Consider the following 15,035-nt stretch of genomic DNA (forward strand, 5'->3'; position numbering starts at 1 on the left):
TTTATGTAAACTTTTGAATTATGAAAAGGCATATATTTGGACAGCAAGCCAAAAGTTTGGGGTGTGCTCAATTTATATGGCCTGCAGGACAATGAGCTCGGCGTGAAGGTTTAATGGGCCAAAATAGAAAAATATTGCCGTCGGTGTGAAAATTAAACATACCCATGGTGAGTCACGTGACACGGAAAAACAAACGCGCGGTCTCTACCCAAACAGAATCGCCCGTAAGTAAGTGGGTGAACAATATCATTTCGATATCATGGCCATATAATTCACTATATGAATCTGACATATTCTCTGTTTCTTTTTTAGTATTTTGCGCATTTTGGATACTTTCAATGACCAAGTCTCTTCTTAATCGTGGGGCAACAATAGGATGGTCGGATCTACATATATGAGCATAAGTTATGATAAGTAGTGTCAAGTTCAGTGTTGATTCCAAAGACTTTAAAGTCCAAAGCACTAATCTTTCAGATATGCTTGGATACAGTTGGGACAGATGTGGAAGAGTCGAAGAGTTAAGAATAAGGTGAAAACTTCTTTTAATATATTTTGTCATTTAAGGATGTTTCTCATCTCATTTTCTGAACCGCATTATCCTCACTAGGGTCGGGGGGGGGGGGTGCTGGAGCCTATCCCAGCTGAGGCGGGGGACACCCTGAATTGGTGGCCAGCCAATCACAGGGCAGAAGGAGACACGCCCACTCATCCTTAGGTCCAATTTAGTTTTATTTAATGGTGTTTCTTCCTAAATTTCTACAGAATCCTGGCAAGAAAGTTTTTAAAAATATGGATGCAGAATACCTTTGGACGAGTTCTTCCTCATATGGCCAAGTAAAAACTATATCAATTTAAATAAGTTGATAAATGTGTGTTTTAACGTTCTGAGCATTCTTGTGTCATGTAATTTTTTGCACTCATAATTTGTACAGGATTCATTATGACAATGTGCTGCTGAGAAAAACATTTGAGGGATGGAAAGAAGAGTGGTGGACATCTGGAAGGGAATGGAGTCTTTCAGTTTGTGCTCAATATCATTACAGGTCAGTTAGTATATGACAGGTCAAGCAAGTAAGGCTGTATGAATTGATTTTATTGCCATATTTTGTTTTTTGAAGATATTACCTTCTCTACACGACATTCCGAAGCTGGCGAAATTATACTTCACTGAAATTAGAAAAGAAGAACAAAATTCAAAGAGCTCAAACATTTGGTAAATGTTTTTTTTTTTAAACTTGAGGTTCTTTAAATGTGAAGTTTTTTCCCAATATAATATTGTATTGATGTTCAAAAAGCTGACAAGCGGCGGATGCATCAGATTTGGGACAAGTGGAAGCTTTACATTCACAAAAGACGGGTAAAAAACAGAGCTTCTCAATTAGCTCGTGACCAACATAGGCACAAAATGCTGAGGTATGTAAAATTGAATCTATTGATTTTTCTGATCACTGCATTTTTATGTTTAATAACAGATTTGTGTTCTTAAACTCAACCAGGTCAGTGTGGCGTCTCTGGCAGATGGAGCTACAGCATCATAAAAAGATTTGCGCTTTGGAGGACCAAGCCTTGACACATGGGACACAAAATCCACAAGGAAGGGTGAGTTTCAGTGTTTTGTACCGTCCAGAGAAATTAGAGCAGTTCTATAGAGTCTATCTGTCATTTTTATTTCAGCACCATTGTGTAGTGGTAAAATCTTTGCTGTCTTTGAATAAAGGGTTTTCCTCAATTGGAAAGAGAGCTGCAATTTGTTGGCGATTCCCTGATGGAGAAAGAAGCCAAAGCGTCACTTCATTTCATGAACAAAGTGAAAAAGAAATCATTGCACAGTTGGCAATGTTTTGTCTCCATTCACAAGCAGAAGAAAGCTGCAAAAGGTTTTCTCGACAATATCAATATGCTCTTTCTCTCCAAATATATGCTAGCTTATTGTTTGTTACCCTTCATTCAGCTCAAGCTGACCACTTTGTCCATCTTCACCTGGTGAGAATGAGCTGGAGCGTGTGGAGGAGCGAATGGCATCGTAAACAGAGCGAAGAAGAGCGCTTTCGAGACAAAGAACTGCCCTCTACATTGGTATCTCAATGCCAAGTGCCACTACACTGGAAGGTATGAAGTATCCGCTTTTTCAACTATCATTTTTTATGTCAGCTAAGGTCTACCAGTACGTCTGGATTCAGGACATCCTCTGAAAATGTGACATGGGAAGAAGAAAATACTGAAGTTGGCCAAATTGGGTGTCAGTACCACTATCAAAGCCTGCAGGTCAGTCTTGGGGATTTTTTTTGTTATTCATTCTTTGATCTGATGCGGTTTGAGCTGGGGCCTCTCCCAGGTAACTGGTAAGTAGACAGACTACCCAATTACCATATTTATTTTTTGGCATTTTCACATAGGTCATAAATACTCATTGGACTTTATGTAAAGATGGACTGCAGCAGGCTGAAGATGAGACTTTCCAAGCTTTGTCAGACATGGCACTGAAAAACTATAGGTGATTTTAAATTCCATTTTCCATGCATTCATTGATTCATTTTATTTACTGCTTATCTTCAGTTTGGTTTTCATGCTTCCTGCTTTCATAGCTATAAACATGTCCCACAATTACTTACCATCCCCACTTTTGCAGAAAAAAACTGTTAAGTCACTGTTTTGACCACTGGAGGATGAACATTATTCAGCAAAGGCACATGCAGGTACAGTAGTTGATGTTCAAAAAAGGGCATATACAGTTGTGGTCAAAAGTTTACATACACTTGTGAAGAACATAATGTCAGGGCTCTTGAGTTTCCTGTTTTTTCTACAACTTAGATTTTTCTCTGATAGTGCCATTAGGACCTGCAGTTGCTTTGAAATGACTCCAAGTGACTTTCCTGACTTGTTCAAGTCAAGGATTTGCTTTTTCAAATCCATGCTGAGCTCCTTTGACTTTCCCATTGTGGCATTTGTGGGCATTTGCATTTCAGGAGAAAGGGGCAGAGTCCCTAACCAGTTAAAAATCATGAATGAACTAGACCTAAACTAATTTCATATAAAATCACGAACATTACATGTACTCTATGTGCAAAAATTAATCAAATGAAGGGGTTTAATTTCTGTAACCGCCAAGTATGCTTTCCACCCTAGCAATGGGCAAAAACATGTCCACTAGAAAAGATGCCTGTCTGCTTCCTGGCTTTTTACAATAAGTCAAAACACAATGAATATGTAACTGGGGTTTATTGACACTTTACAGGCTTTCATGGAGGAGCTGGAGTGGCGTGCCGATATTTGGTTTGCAGAGCACTTTTTGGCACGTTATTTTAATCTGTGGCGTAAGTATATTTTACAGAGAAGATTGAAGAAAGAGAGAAGACACAAAGCAGATGTCTTTAATAAGTCAGTACATTACCCACCTGCTTGCTTAGTTTTCATGGTTTTAGCCAAGTCCAGAGAATATCGCTAATTATTTTCCCTCTTGATTTACCTCCAGACAGCGTCTATGTACTTTTGCATTGTCAACCTGGAGAAAACGGTCAAACGAACACAATGATGAGTTGGTGTCACTGCCAATCGTATGTTGTCATTTTTTAAATTTTATGACCCACACATACTAGTAAAGTGTAGTTTAAGAGTACTTGATGCTTTATCATTTGCAACCCATATATGAATTGCTTTGGGCCAACAGCTCAGGGATAGTCCAAGAACATTTGAGCTGACTGAACGAGCACTTTGGCATTGGGCCCTCACACTTCAAGCCAAGGTAAATTGTACCTGCTTTTCTTGCTCTAAACCGAGGTGTAGGATAGGGGATTACCTTTCTCTTCATGTGTTTGTGAAAAACCTTCTGCAGGTGCTGTATTGGTGGAGGCTGTGGGTCATAGAGCAGCGCAGTAAGACAGGGGAGCTATTAAAAGTGCGCCAGGTGAACAAAACCCTGCTGCCTAAGGTGAGCTTCATGTGCATTAAGCACAACACTATGACTCGAAAAGGATATTACTTAAAAGATTCTGTGTGCTTACTTTGCTTGCATTAGGTCTTCCATGCTTGGAGAGAAGAAACAACACTTGCAGTGTTTGAAAAAAGGAAAGCACTCAACGCGACTCAAAGTTCTGTAAATCAAGGCAAGAATAAAACACATAGCTGGATTTGGGCCACACTATTCGTTAAGAAGATTCCAACTAAAAGCAAATTCTTTCCATCATCACCTCCCTTGCCTCAAATCAGGAGTACTTTTGTTTAATACAAATTCTCATAAGGAACAAACACCGTCAAAAAGAACATTCCGGGGGTTTAAACTCAACTGCAACATAAAATACACTACTTTATCAGAATATTATGCACATTTGCGAATCCTCTCTCTGTTTTTTATAACCAGTGGACGTGCCGCAGAAAGAGCAAAAAGACACAGAAAAAGCCCAAAAACATTACAACTCCACACTGCTCTGTAAAGTGCTGAGAGCATGGCGTACCCAATATAAGGTAATTTCCCATCTTGCCGTAACCATTAAATAAGGAATAAAGTCATCGGCTTTCAAATGACTTCCCTGTTACAATATGATTATCACACAGGTGATGAAAGAACAAGGAATCTTGTTTCAAAAACGGAAAATGCACCAGACCTACTTTGCACAATGGAGGAGGAAGGTTTGATTATGCGGAATTTACTATCTTGTTATATTATTAACTTCATCAGCAATTTTACATGTTTTTATCTGAGACCTCTACTAAAGTCAGCTCCCCAAAATACTTCTTTCTCTTTATGATGTAATGCTATTACATCGTATATCTACTCTTTTTAAATTTGAGTTTTTCTTCATCCCGGCAGCTTCAGTTAAAACTCAAGGTGTCCGAGCAGACAGAGCAAGCTCTTTGGCATTGGGCCCTCACACTTCAAGCCAAGGTGCTTCTTTCATTTTGCCTTGACAACTGGTTCTACAGTAATCCCTCGCCATTTCACGCTTCAACTTTCGTGGCTTCACTACTACCGATTTTGCGTGAACCACGATATTTTAGGGAATACTAAAATATTTGTACAATATATTTGCGGCAGGTGCTGTATGCATGGAGACTGTGGGTCACAGAGCAGCGCAGGAGGAAGACCGAGAGATTGGGAGCTCTTCAGATGGACAAAGATATACTACAAACTATGGATGTGACCTACAGTAACGATGAAATTAACATCAGGACTCTGCCTCAGCCTGGTGTGCAACAAAATGAAGAACCAGTGCGTACACGTTCATCTTTGCTATCTTTAACTTCAAGTACATGTGCCCATTTCAACCAGTTCATTTTTTTTGTAGCTAAGTCCACGACTTCAGAGAGTGTTGAAGCGTGTGGCCAAAAAATGGAAGGAACGGGCCCTTAGCAAACCATTGAAAAAGACTGTGACCTTCAATCTTCCTGAATTAAAAGATGATTCACCATCTAAGTCAGGGAAACATGATGTAGATGACAGCATACTGTGAGTGCAAAACAGATATTCATGGGTTTTTAACATAGGGATCTTTTTAACATAATGTTCCTTTTCCCCTTAAAGAATTCCTCCCTTGATGCGACGCCAGCCTCGTCGCTGTGAGGAACTGTTCGAGCCGCCTTTTAATGTATTAGCATATGATAGGTAAGATGTACTTTATTCATCATACAGTTCATGTTTTGAAATGTAAATATTTCAGTTGTACCTCGACTTATGGAATTATGTGGTTCTAGAACTTATTAACTTAAATTTTTCGGAAGTGGAGCAGAATATTACCTCTTAAGTCTATCATTTTTCTACAGTCAGGCAGATCTTCATCCCTTTCTTCTCCTTATGTTCTTTTCAGCGCCAGGTGTCAATATACAGACGTCATTCATTCACTACCCCAAAAATGTCCAGTTTCCATAGTGAAGACGCCTCAGCCACAACGTGAGCTGCTCCTGCCTCCTTCTATTTTTATGAGCGCAACAGATGAGGTAAAGATTACAACTCGGATTTTTAACTCTACTTGAATTCCCCTCCTTGTCATCCATATTCTAATTGTTGTTCATTTCCAAGTTGAAATATGACTGGACCTTCAGCCCAACAAAAAGGCCCAATACAAAACAGATTTTGTCTACACCTGCAGGTATGTCACATTACAGTCCTACTTTTTGTCATACCTCTACTTATGAATGCCTCTAGGTACAAACTTTTCAGGTTACAATTTTTTTATATGCAAATGAGTGACTTGAGATATGCAAAAGATCCAAGTTACAAAATACCTCAAAAAGAAAATGCATTTCCTCATCCGTTATTTTATTTAGAAAATATTGTCGCAGAGGTATATAAAAAAACAAATAATTTTGTAAGTGGAGGTGCATCTGTACTGTAGTTTTTTTTTTTTATTATACTTAACCTATTGTACAGTAGTACCTATTCAAGATCTACAGCCAAGAGAACAAAATGGACGTTCAGAGACTGATACAACCTCATCGCTGTTAAGGGAGCTAATGAGCATCCAGCAGGACATGAGATGCTTCCAACAAGAAAGAAAGCAGCTCAGGTGAATGCTTGTTGCAGAATGGTGTTTATCTTCCACTTCTGTATTTTTGTATGTTCTTTTTAGACTGATGTTTTTTATCTGCTCAGGCTCTGGCAGAGAGTCAAAGACACGTTGCAAGGTTGGCTGCAAACCAGTGGAAAAGATGAGGAAATGGATAGCAATGCAGTTTGGCAACAGGTGAAGGAGGTAAGTGAGGGTCGTTGGGTAAACAAAAGCAATTGTTTAAGCATTCTTCTCAGTTGATCATTTGCTTGTTAACAGCTTGAAGAACGGATTGAGAAACTTTCTTGTGAGCTGGGAACACGAAAGCTGACAATGCGCCTTCATGTAGAAAGGCTCCAACATTTACAAGCTGTCCTTGACTGCTCAGGATTTTCATCTCTGTATTGCCACATGCAAATGCAAACATAACACTAAGTAATGATTGGAAGTGGTTTAGGTCTTTTAAGGCAACTATTTGTACGCAAAGAGCCATTTGTGCGATTTATTTGTACCTTGACTGTAACCTTTTATCGTATTTAGAGCAGTATTTTAATTCTTGTGTCCCAATTTTATATTAAAGATGTGAGAAACACATGATATGGAAATATTTCTTATTGTATTAAAATGAATAATAAACATGCAAAAACATTTTCTATTCATATAGGTGCTTTTGGGTGTTTAGCTTTTCAAAAAAATAAGTTCATAAATTTGATGAATTAATGAGTACATTTTAAATTAGATTTTGAGCCAGTAAAATATGTTTTCATCAGTGACATTTCATATATACATATTTTTGTAATAAGCTTGTCTCACTACATATCCCATAAAGCCTTGCGCGCGTGTCAGGGTGCACTGCAAATTACAACCGGTCGTCTTCAATGTTATGTGAAATCGTTCCGTGTTTTTTCCCCCTGAAGTGTCAGAGGAGTCAAGTCACATAAGCCAAACGCTCCTAAGTCTGGCGTGGTTTTGAAGATTAACTCTTTCATAAGGTAATATGTTTTAAGTTTTTCCTATTTTAATCGTTTGCTCCATTATCTGAAGAGCCTGCCTTCCAAGCCCGTCCACATTTCCTTACCTGTCAAAAACTGAATTTGCGGTATAGCACGATGGGTGTAGTACACTAAATTGCCCCTAGGGCCCTGGGGCAATTTAGTGTAGTACACTAAAGTGTCCAATCAGCCTACCATGCATCTCTTTGGAATGTGGGAGGAAACCGGGGTACCCGCAGAAACCCCACGCAGGCCCGGGGAGAACATGCAAACTCCACACAGGTAGACCGACCTGGATTTGAACCCAGGCCCCCCCATTGTAAGGCCGACGGGCTAACCACTTATCTGCCGTTCCCGCAATTCAGTCATCTTTTTTTGCGACAAATCTGGTATTTATGCAAGAAAATATGGTACTATTTTAAAGAGAGAATTTCAGTTTTGTATCTTAGTAGTCGCAGTGCACGTCTGATTTATTTGTCATGTGTCCAATTTCACATAGATGAGATTGCCATGCAGAGTCAGCCTAGTGCACACGTCATCTTCCAGGGGAACAACCTCAGCACCTGCAGGGATGTTTGTCCCTGATTGTGGTTCCACAGATGTTCAATCCCTGCAGCTGCTCCAGAACTTTATCTCCCAGGCGACACGGGTGTTTGCCATCAGCGGCGCCGGTCTCTCCACGGAGTCCGGCATCCCAGATTACCGCTCAGAAGGCGTCGGCTTGTACGCTCGCACCGACAGACGACCCATGCAGCACGTGGAGTTTGTCCGCAGTGCCAAGTCCCGTCAGCGTTACTGGGCAAGGAACTTTCTGGGGTGGCCGCAGTTCTCTGCCCATAAGCCGAATGCGGCTCACAGGGCTCTGCAGCATTGGGAGGGGCAGAACAAGCTCCATTGGCTGGTCACACAGAATGTGGATGCTCTTCATTCTAAGGCAGGGCAGAAGAGACTCACTGAGCTCCACGGATGTGCCCACAGGTAATCAAACATCATGTCAAAATGCTTATTTATTCTTCATCTGCTGTCTGCTCATATGTCAAAATTTGTCTGGTATCTCAAGATAAATATTTTCAAAATGTTTTACTCTTATCTCAAATTGCTGGGGCACTCGTATGTCAGGGGCACCACTGTACTATATGGATTTTAAAAGTATCTGAAGTACTCGTCATTTCTTTGTCATTCAATTGACTGCTGACCAGTCCAGAGTTTTCAATGTATGTCACTCACATTATCACAACATTTTGCTCACTAGTCAAGGCAAAAATAAATAAGACCCTATTGTATCTGTAAAAACGCATGTTGTTTCACTTGGAAATCACAGCACTGTATTATGTCATTGTGAACCAAAATCAACTTGTTTATAACATGTGTTTCATGTTTAGGGTGCTGTGTTTATGCTGTGGCTGTATCTCAGCTAGGGAGGAGCTCCAAAGGCGTTTTGTCGAACTGAACCCCGATTGGAGGGCTCAAACTGGGGCTGCAGCCCCAGATGGTGACGTCTTCCTGGAAGATGAGCTAGCTCTCAACTTCAGGGTTCCCGCTTGTGAGATTTGTGGAGGAATACTGAAGCCTGAAGTGACCTTCTTTGGGGATACGGTGAACAAAGACACCGTCCAGTTTGTACACAGTAAATTAGCCGAGTCGGACGCCGTGTTGGCTGTCGGAACATCACTGCAGGTAAGTGTCACTCAAGAGCAGTATGTAAAAGTCAATTTTTTCTCTGGTGATTAAATGTGCTTATGTGTTATCTTCCACAGGTTTATTCAGGGTACAGATTTTTACTAGCAGCCAGCGATCGAAAAATACCCATCGCCATTGTGAATATCGGTGCAACCAGGGCGGATCATTTGTCTCAACTGAAGGTCCGGGGGCGCTGTGGTGATGTGCTGTCAATCATTCAACCGATCTGATGTTAATGACATCGAACATATTTTTAATCTATTTATTTATTCGTATACATATAGTGGCTTGTATGGGAGTAAATACAGTAATCATCTTAGATCTGCCCCTTTTGAAGTTCACTTCAATTCTTTTGTCGATTTTGGAAATGGTCAAAGATAAACAACACAGAATTAAATCATCATTAACAGTTTAATGGAGTGATGAGTACATGTAATATTTCACAAACACACTGACGATAGAGTGACAGCAGAGTGACAAATAGTGAGGTCTTTTAGAACATTTTGCTGTTGGAATCTCTTGTGTAGGCCAAGTTTCCACTTCTCCACATCGGACAAGGTCTCATTCTGCAGAACGGCAGGGATGCTGAATGAATATAGGCAATATTTCTGGCTAGTGGCATTTGCCGGCCATGTCGCAAATGCCTTGGTCACCGTCAAGGGGGTCATCGCCAGGCAATTTTCAAAGCTCTTGGTCTGGTCGAACCAGTAGGTGGCAGGGTAACCCAGCAACAGCCCAAAGACAGCGCTCAGGTTCCACACCTCCGACCCTTCTGCTACATAGATGCCTGGATCCACTTCTTTTGTGGTATCAAACCTCCTTAGAAGCAAAAGGAGCTCTTCTGCGATGTTCTTGAGACCCGTTCTGACAGGCTCTGTGATGGCCGGCTCCTCCAGTGAGCTGCAGACGTCAATCACCACAGGCCCAGTGTTGTCAAGCACCCTCTCTAGATTGGATCTTGCCGCGACCAGATTAACGATGAAGATGTTATCGTTCAAGTCCAAGGTGACCAGGGATTCAGACACGATTCGGGATGACTGGCATGAGCGTAAGAAGCAACACACCTGCTTTGCGCTGGCGCTGTTGATGTCATACAACAGAGCGGGTTTGAGGGCCAGATCAACTGCTATGAGTTGAATGGCCACGTCAAGACTCTGAGGGACAGACAGAGATTTCCTTCCAGTGGACAAACATTGACGGGCTGCGGAAACGATCAGCTCTTGTGTGTTCATGATTAATTACACTTTCTGCACAGTTGAGGAATTGGAAAATCAACACGACTTCATGATCTCAGGTCTAAATATTTATAATTAAAATAAAAAAGCAATACAACAGAAACTACTTGTTTTCTTCACAGGCTCTGAAGGTTCTTTTCAAGATACCTAAAAAAGAAATACAAATATGGATTAGAACTGCATTCATTTTGCACACTGATTAAAAATGAACTCTCACCATTGGCCGGGATGTCACAGGGTTATGTAACGGGCTGAGGAGCCATCAAGTCAAAGTCAGATAGATTTCTTGCAACCCAAACACCAGCTGCAAACAAGCCCAGGTTGACCAATAGATTCCTGTAAAACAAACATTAATAGATCCTCTAAGTTATTGACATGCTGTGTCTATACATCATGGCGGTTGTACTGGACGGCCCTCCTAAACTAACAGAAACTGTTCTATGACATCAATGTATTAATGAAGGTGAGGCTAGAAAATAGTAAAATATAAGCTAAATTGTTGTTTGGTGGTTCTCAGGATATGATTTAGATGGGGGGGAAATAACAACGACAAAAAACTATTCCTTCTCTCTGGCAAGGACAACCTTGTGTTGACAGGATGCTAACACTACCCAGATAGAGCTAAAGACACGTGTTTATTCTGGCAAAAAACGTCTACATAAGCTCACCTTCTGAAATCATTTCTGTCTGCTGCGAATTTGCACGCCAAACCGAACCAATCTGCCACGCTTGGGGAACTGGGCGAGCCATTTTTGGCTCCGACTCCACTCATGATGCTAAGCTAAAGGCTGCAGCCGGTAAGTCTGCCTTGGAAACGAGGGTGAACCAACCGGAAATGACAAATTTACTAGGCTAAAAAACACGCATGAATCCTAGACAGGACACGCCCCTTCTAAAAACGTCATTTTTACGACACGCAGCCATTGTATTTGCCGAGAATGTTGACCTTTCCAACATGGCCGCCAAGTCGGCGTGAGACTTGCTGGGCTTGCGAAGCTTCCGCGCATCTACGGTATCTATATCTGTACTCCAAACCTTTTGTAATCAGTGTGACGTCATCATTCGATCGCGAGGACGAGTGACGACTCTGACGATGTCCGCCACTCGTTACCGTCGCTTCCTCAAACTGTGCGAAGAATGGCCTCGGGACGAGAGCAGGAAAAGCCGAGATTTAGGCACGTTTCTCCGGCAGCGAGTGGCAGCCACTTTCCGGGAGGGTGAAAACACGCAGGTAAGTTAATGCAGAGGACTACACTTTTCTGCTAGGTAGCATGAAGCTATGCTATCTTAGAAACTTTGAGCATTTGACCTTGCTCGCCTTTACCTGTTAATTGTTTTCATTTCATCACGGTGATGCCAATTATTCGTCTCTAAAATATACCTCAGAATAATGTTAATTATTTTATATAACGCAGTTTTCTTTACTGAATTCAAATATTACCTCTCTTGTGTGTAAATTATTTAAGACAAATAATAAAATCAAAAGCCTTCCTTGAATTTCTAATTGTATATGGCCCACAGTGCATATAAAAATATATATTCATATTTTTAATATGACATTCTTGTTTGAATTCTTAAAATCCTCCTAAATGTTTCATCTGTTTTTGTTTTCTTTTTCCAGATCTCGGACACTGAGAAGTGCGATCAAACTTATGAAAGTTTAGCAAGAATTAATGCCAACACGTATAAACAGCGAGTAAGTGAAGTTTCAATTCAATGCAATACGCTGTCTCACAACTACTACTATCCATGTTTCAAGAGTCTCTCTTACATACATGTTTCTATTTGCATTCAGTTTCCTCGTGTGAGAGACACAAGCTTTACGGGAATTACAGCTGAAGAGTGTAAATTATTGTGGTCAAGTAAGAACAAATTTCAGCCAAGCTTGATGCCTTGCTTAGGCTGGTCATGGTAACGTTTCATTTTTTTCTTTGTTTTTTCTACATTTTTCAGGTAGTGTACAGCAGACAGAAGATGAAAAAAAGAGTTTTTGGAAAAGTTTAACAGAGAGGTTTTCCTCCAAGTCACCAGAGGATGCTCCAGAGAAAACACCAGAAAAATAACATTATATCTTTCCTGTAATAGAATTTTTTTTTCCGTTTTCATTTACGTCAACTACTGTGGCAAGAAAAAATATGTGAACCCTGTCCCTATTTCAGCTTCTAGAGTGGCCAAGTCAAGAATTTGGACCTCACCCTCATTTAGAGGCTCAACTGGTTACTAATTGTTAGGGTTCACATACTTTTTCCAGCCTGTAATTGGAATGCTAAAATGTCTTCAATGAATAAAAAGAAAAACTTTTTGATTACTTGAGAAGGATGTATGATTGTATTGTGGCTAAAATTAAAATTAGAAGACATTTTATGACCAATTAATGCAGAATGCCCATTGGCTTCATCTATTTATTTTTTGGCATTGTATTAACTGAAAATATGATTATTTGCTTCCTTTGATTTTAAGATTATCCATAACTATTCAGTAAATGTTCAAGCAGTTATATAGTTGAGTTTAACCCAAATCAAAATTGTCCTTCAAGAAATAACACATTCAATCTGAAACAAGTAATTTAAATTACTTCTTTGCAATAAAGTATATAAACGTTTTGGCAATTGTCTTTTTTTTATTAACCAAAATTCATTTATACATATATGGGACACTTCATACAAAAGCGAATATCCATGTATAAAATGTTTTTTGTCTTTATCACCAAGCATAATTTCCAAGTATGTGCTTTGAACATGACACATATTGCATTTTAGTTATTTTGATACCAGGGCTCAATATTATCATACAAGAAGCAGACAATATTTCTATCATTAGGTTCAAAAAGTAAACAAAAACAAAGCAATTGAAAAGTATGCTGATCATGTGCAAATGGTTGATTCTCATAAACAAATCTGAAGCAAATCATTCAGGTTCCAAAACCAAAATCTTAGTGCAAATAAAAATATATTCCATAAAGGCAAAACATTTTAAAGGCCCCAGATTCCTCTTTTCAATGCTGATGTTAGTTTGAGGCTCATCAATATATTGATTTTTCCTACTCTTCTTTTTCCTCCAGGTTATCTCTCCAAATGCAGTAGTTGAGTGAAGTAGCCAAACATAACCAAGCCAGGTAAGGTGCCATAAGTAGAGTTGCTGGTCGACTGATGGAATACCAAGACCACATGGTGGCGCCCACAGTACCGGTTAGAAGCACAATTTCCATCAAGGCCTGAAATCAGATTGTAGAGGTTATAAATACAAAAGAAATGATGGGGAAAATATTACACGTCTGTGTACCAGTTTGAGCTTGTGTGCACCAAAGAAGATGGGCGTCCAGGCCCAGTTGAGTGCCAACTGCATTCCATAGAGTCCCAGTGGCACCACCGCATTCTCAGTGAAGCCTCCAAGTTCTTTCCACACCAGGTAGGAGCCGTACCTATGGGAGTTCCCCAACATAGGAGAAATTTGACATATGAGCAATGTTCCCTCTAATTTTCTCTGGGCAGAAAGACAACCGCCCTGATCATACTGTGGATGATCCTCACCCCATTCCTGTATACAAGCAGGTCCACACCACAGGGAAGGCAGCATTGGGGGGTCGCCATGATGGTTTTTGCAGGGTGGGGTACCAAGTCTTTACCTCTTTCCTAGTAATGTAACCGCCATAGAACCCCCCAAGGTGTGGTAGGGCGGTAAATCCAACCAATGGTAGCCACATTTCCTTAAACATAAGAAATCCCATATGCATTATGAACATAATGATCTTGTTTTTCCCTTCAAGTCCAAAAATTAATTGAACATTTATCGCTTTTAATGGCAGTGAATTGGGTGATAAAACTCAGTGCTCACAATCAATTGATGGGTATAGACGTCCAATCCAGTTTGACTGGGAAACGCGAATGCCTCTTTGTAATCAACGAGTCAATTCTAAATTGAGGCATCAATGTGTCATAGATTGAATAATTGAATAAAAGCATATTTAGCCAACAGTATAAAAGAATGAGACTAAAGTGTTAAAGAATGTCCTTCACAACGCCGAAACATCGGCTTTGATAAAAAAGATCTAATTATGAAAGTCCCTGCAGAATAGCACAAAAACACAATACAAGTGTTTTAAGCAATTTAAGCAATTCTTTCTATTCTGACATTAGGCAAATCGATGATTAATCGCTCAGCACTAAATCCATTTTATTTATTTATTGTCTGGCTTTTTGATTGACTTACCGCTTACTTGCGTAGTTGATCGAGTGCAAATCGTTGCTTAAAGACTGGTCACGTATTTACAAACGCAAGAGTTTTGCAGTAGTCAGGCTGTTGTGTTATGATATAAATGTCCTTAATGGGCAGGGCTGCCTTATCTAAACCGTCTCCAGTCACTCCCAATCTAGTATATAAGCAAAGACGAACACATAAACAACCAATGATACCCTTACTCTCTCCGTTTTTCCGGTTAGGTAATCGCCGTAACCTACGAAGATGAGTACAAACGACAGTCTCCATCGAGATCAATTTCTCCTTGTTTCCGGTTTGGTCGTAGCCGGAGTTCATGTTACGCAAAAACACTATTAATTTTTGTCCAATTTTAAATCTATTAAAACACTATTGACTGTAAGATTAAATAACTATTTCGATTATAATACGAATGAATTAACAAATATATA

At 40.0% G+C, this 15,035-nt stretch overlaps 6 protein-coding genes across 10 annotated transcripts; 3 read left to right on the forward strand and 3 right to left on the reverse strand.

The window, feature by feature from the left end:
• Positions 1-75: 75 nt before the first annotated feature.
• On the forward strand, positions 76-7,076 carry sfi1 (SFI1 centrin binding protein). 5 transcript variants are annotated; one of them, XM_077726438.1, is made up of 28 exons: positions 76-224; positions 313-529; positions 763-834; positions 933-1,043; positions 1,119-1,213; positions 1,296-1,413; positions 1,497-1,599; positions 1,718-1,877; positions 1,952-2,076; positions 2,152-2,265; positions 2,397-2,494; positions 2,630-2,696; positions 3,236-3,378; positions 3,473-3,554; positions 3,668-3,742; positions 3,833-3,928; positions 4,016-4,103; positions 4,358-4,461; positions 4,552-4,625; positions 4,804-4,882; positions 5,033-5,206; positions 5,283-5,443; positions 5,519-5,599; positions 5,802-5,931; positions 6,014-6,083; positions 6,365-6,500; positions 6,587-6,686; positions 6,762-7,076. In XM_077726438.1, the coding sequence occupies exons 2-28, from the start codon at positions 408-410 to the stop codon at positions 6,909-6,911; spliced, it is 2,928 nt and encodes a 975-aa protein (XP_077582564.1). In that variant the 5' UTR covers positions 76-224; positions 313-407; the 3' UTR covers positions 6,912-7,076. The 5 variants fall into 5 exon arrangements, with proteins under 5 accessions (XP_077582564.1, XP_077582566.1, XP_077582567.1 ...); XM_077726440.1 differs by having other exon boundaries at positions 154-228; XM_077726441.1 differs by lacking the exon at positions 76-224 and having other exon boundaries at positions 238-529; positions 4,552-4,626; positions 4,808-4,882.
• Positions 7,077-7,464: 388 nt separating this feature from the next.
• Positions 7,465-9,573, forward strand: sirt4 (sirtuin 4). The gene is made up of 4 exons (XM_077726111.1): positions 7,465-7,474; positions 7,974-8,452; positions 8,857-9,151; positions 9,232-9,573. The coding sequence occupies exons 2-4, from the start codon at positions 7,974-7,976 to the stop codon at positions 9,382-9,384; spliced, it is 927 nt and encodes a 308-aa protein (XP_077582237.1). The 5' UTR covers positions 7,465-7,474; the 3' UTR covers positions 9,385-9,573.
• c10h1orf74 (chromosome 10 C1orf74 homolog) lies at positions 9,547-10,386 on the reverse strand. The gene has a single exon (XM_077726112.1). It carries the CDS (start codon positions 10,384-10,386, stop codon positions 9,595-9,597), a length of 792 nt encoding a protein of 263 aa, XP_077582238.1. The 3' UTR covers positions 9,547-9,594.
• Positions 10,387-10,444: 58 nt separating this feature from the next.
• tomm6 (translocase of outer mitochondrial membrane 6 homolog (yeast)) lies at positions 10,445-11,384 on the reverse strand. Its single transcript, XM_077726115.1, has 3 exons — positions 11,058-11,384; positions 10,607-10,725; positions 10,445-10,536 (listed from the first exon to the last, which is right to left on the reverse strand). The coding sequence occupies exons 1-2, from the start codon at positions 11,159-11,161 to the stop codon at positions 10,629-10,631; spliced, it is 201 nt and encodes a 66-aa protein (XP_077582241.1). The 5' UTR covers positions 11,162-11,384; the 3' UTR covers positions 10,445-10,536; positions 10,607-10,628.
• Positions 11,321-12,991, forward strand: uqcc2 (ubiquinol-cytochrome c reductase complex assembly factor 2). Its single transcript, XM_077726114.1, has 4 exons — positions 11,321-11,620; positions 12,011-12,085; positions 12,185-12,251; positions 12,343-12,991. Exons 1-4 carry the CDS (start codon positions 11,483-11,485, stop codon positions 12,450-12,452), a joined length of 390 nt encoding a protein of 129 aa, XP_077582240.1. The 5' UTR covers positions 11,321-11,482; the 3' UTR covers positions 12,453-12,991.
• Positions 12,992-13,072: 81 nt separating this feature from the next.
• On the reverse strand, positions 13,073-14,832 carry tspo (translocator protein). The gene is made up of 4 exons (XM_077726113.1): positions 14,599-14,832; positions 13,920-14,095; positions 13,672-13,810; positions 13,073-13,603 (listed from the first exon to the last, which is right to left on the reverse strand). Exons 2-4 carry the CDS (start codon positions 14,090-14,092, stop codon positions 13,430-13,432), a joined length of 486 nt encoding a protein of 161 aa, XP_077582239.1. The 5' UTR covers positions 14,093-14,095; positions 14,599-14,832; the 3' UTR covers positions 13,073-13,429.
• Positions 14,833-15,035: the final 203 nt, after the last annotated feature.

This window comes from Stigmatopora nigra, chromosome 10 (assembly GCF_051989575.1).
Source record: "Stigmatopora nigra isolate UIUO_SnigA chromosome 10, RoL_Snig_1.1, whole genome shotgun sequence".
NCBI lineage: Eukaryota > Metazoa > Chordata > Actinopteri > Syngnathiformes > Syngnathidae > Stigmatopora > Stigmatopora nigra.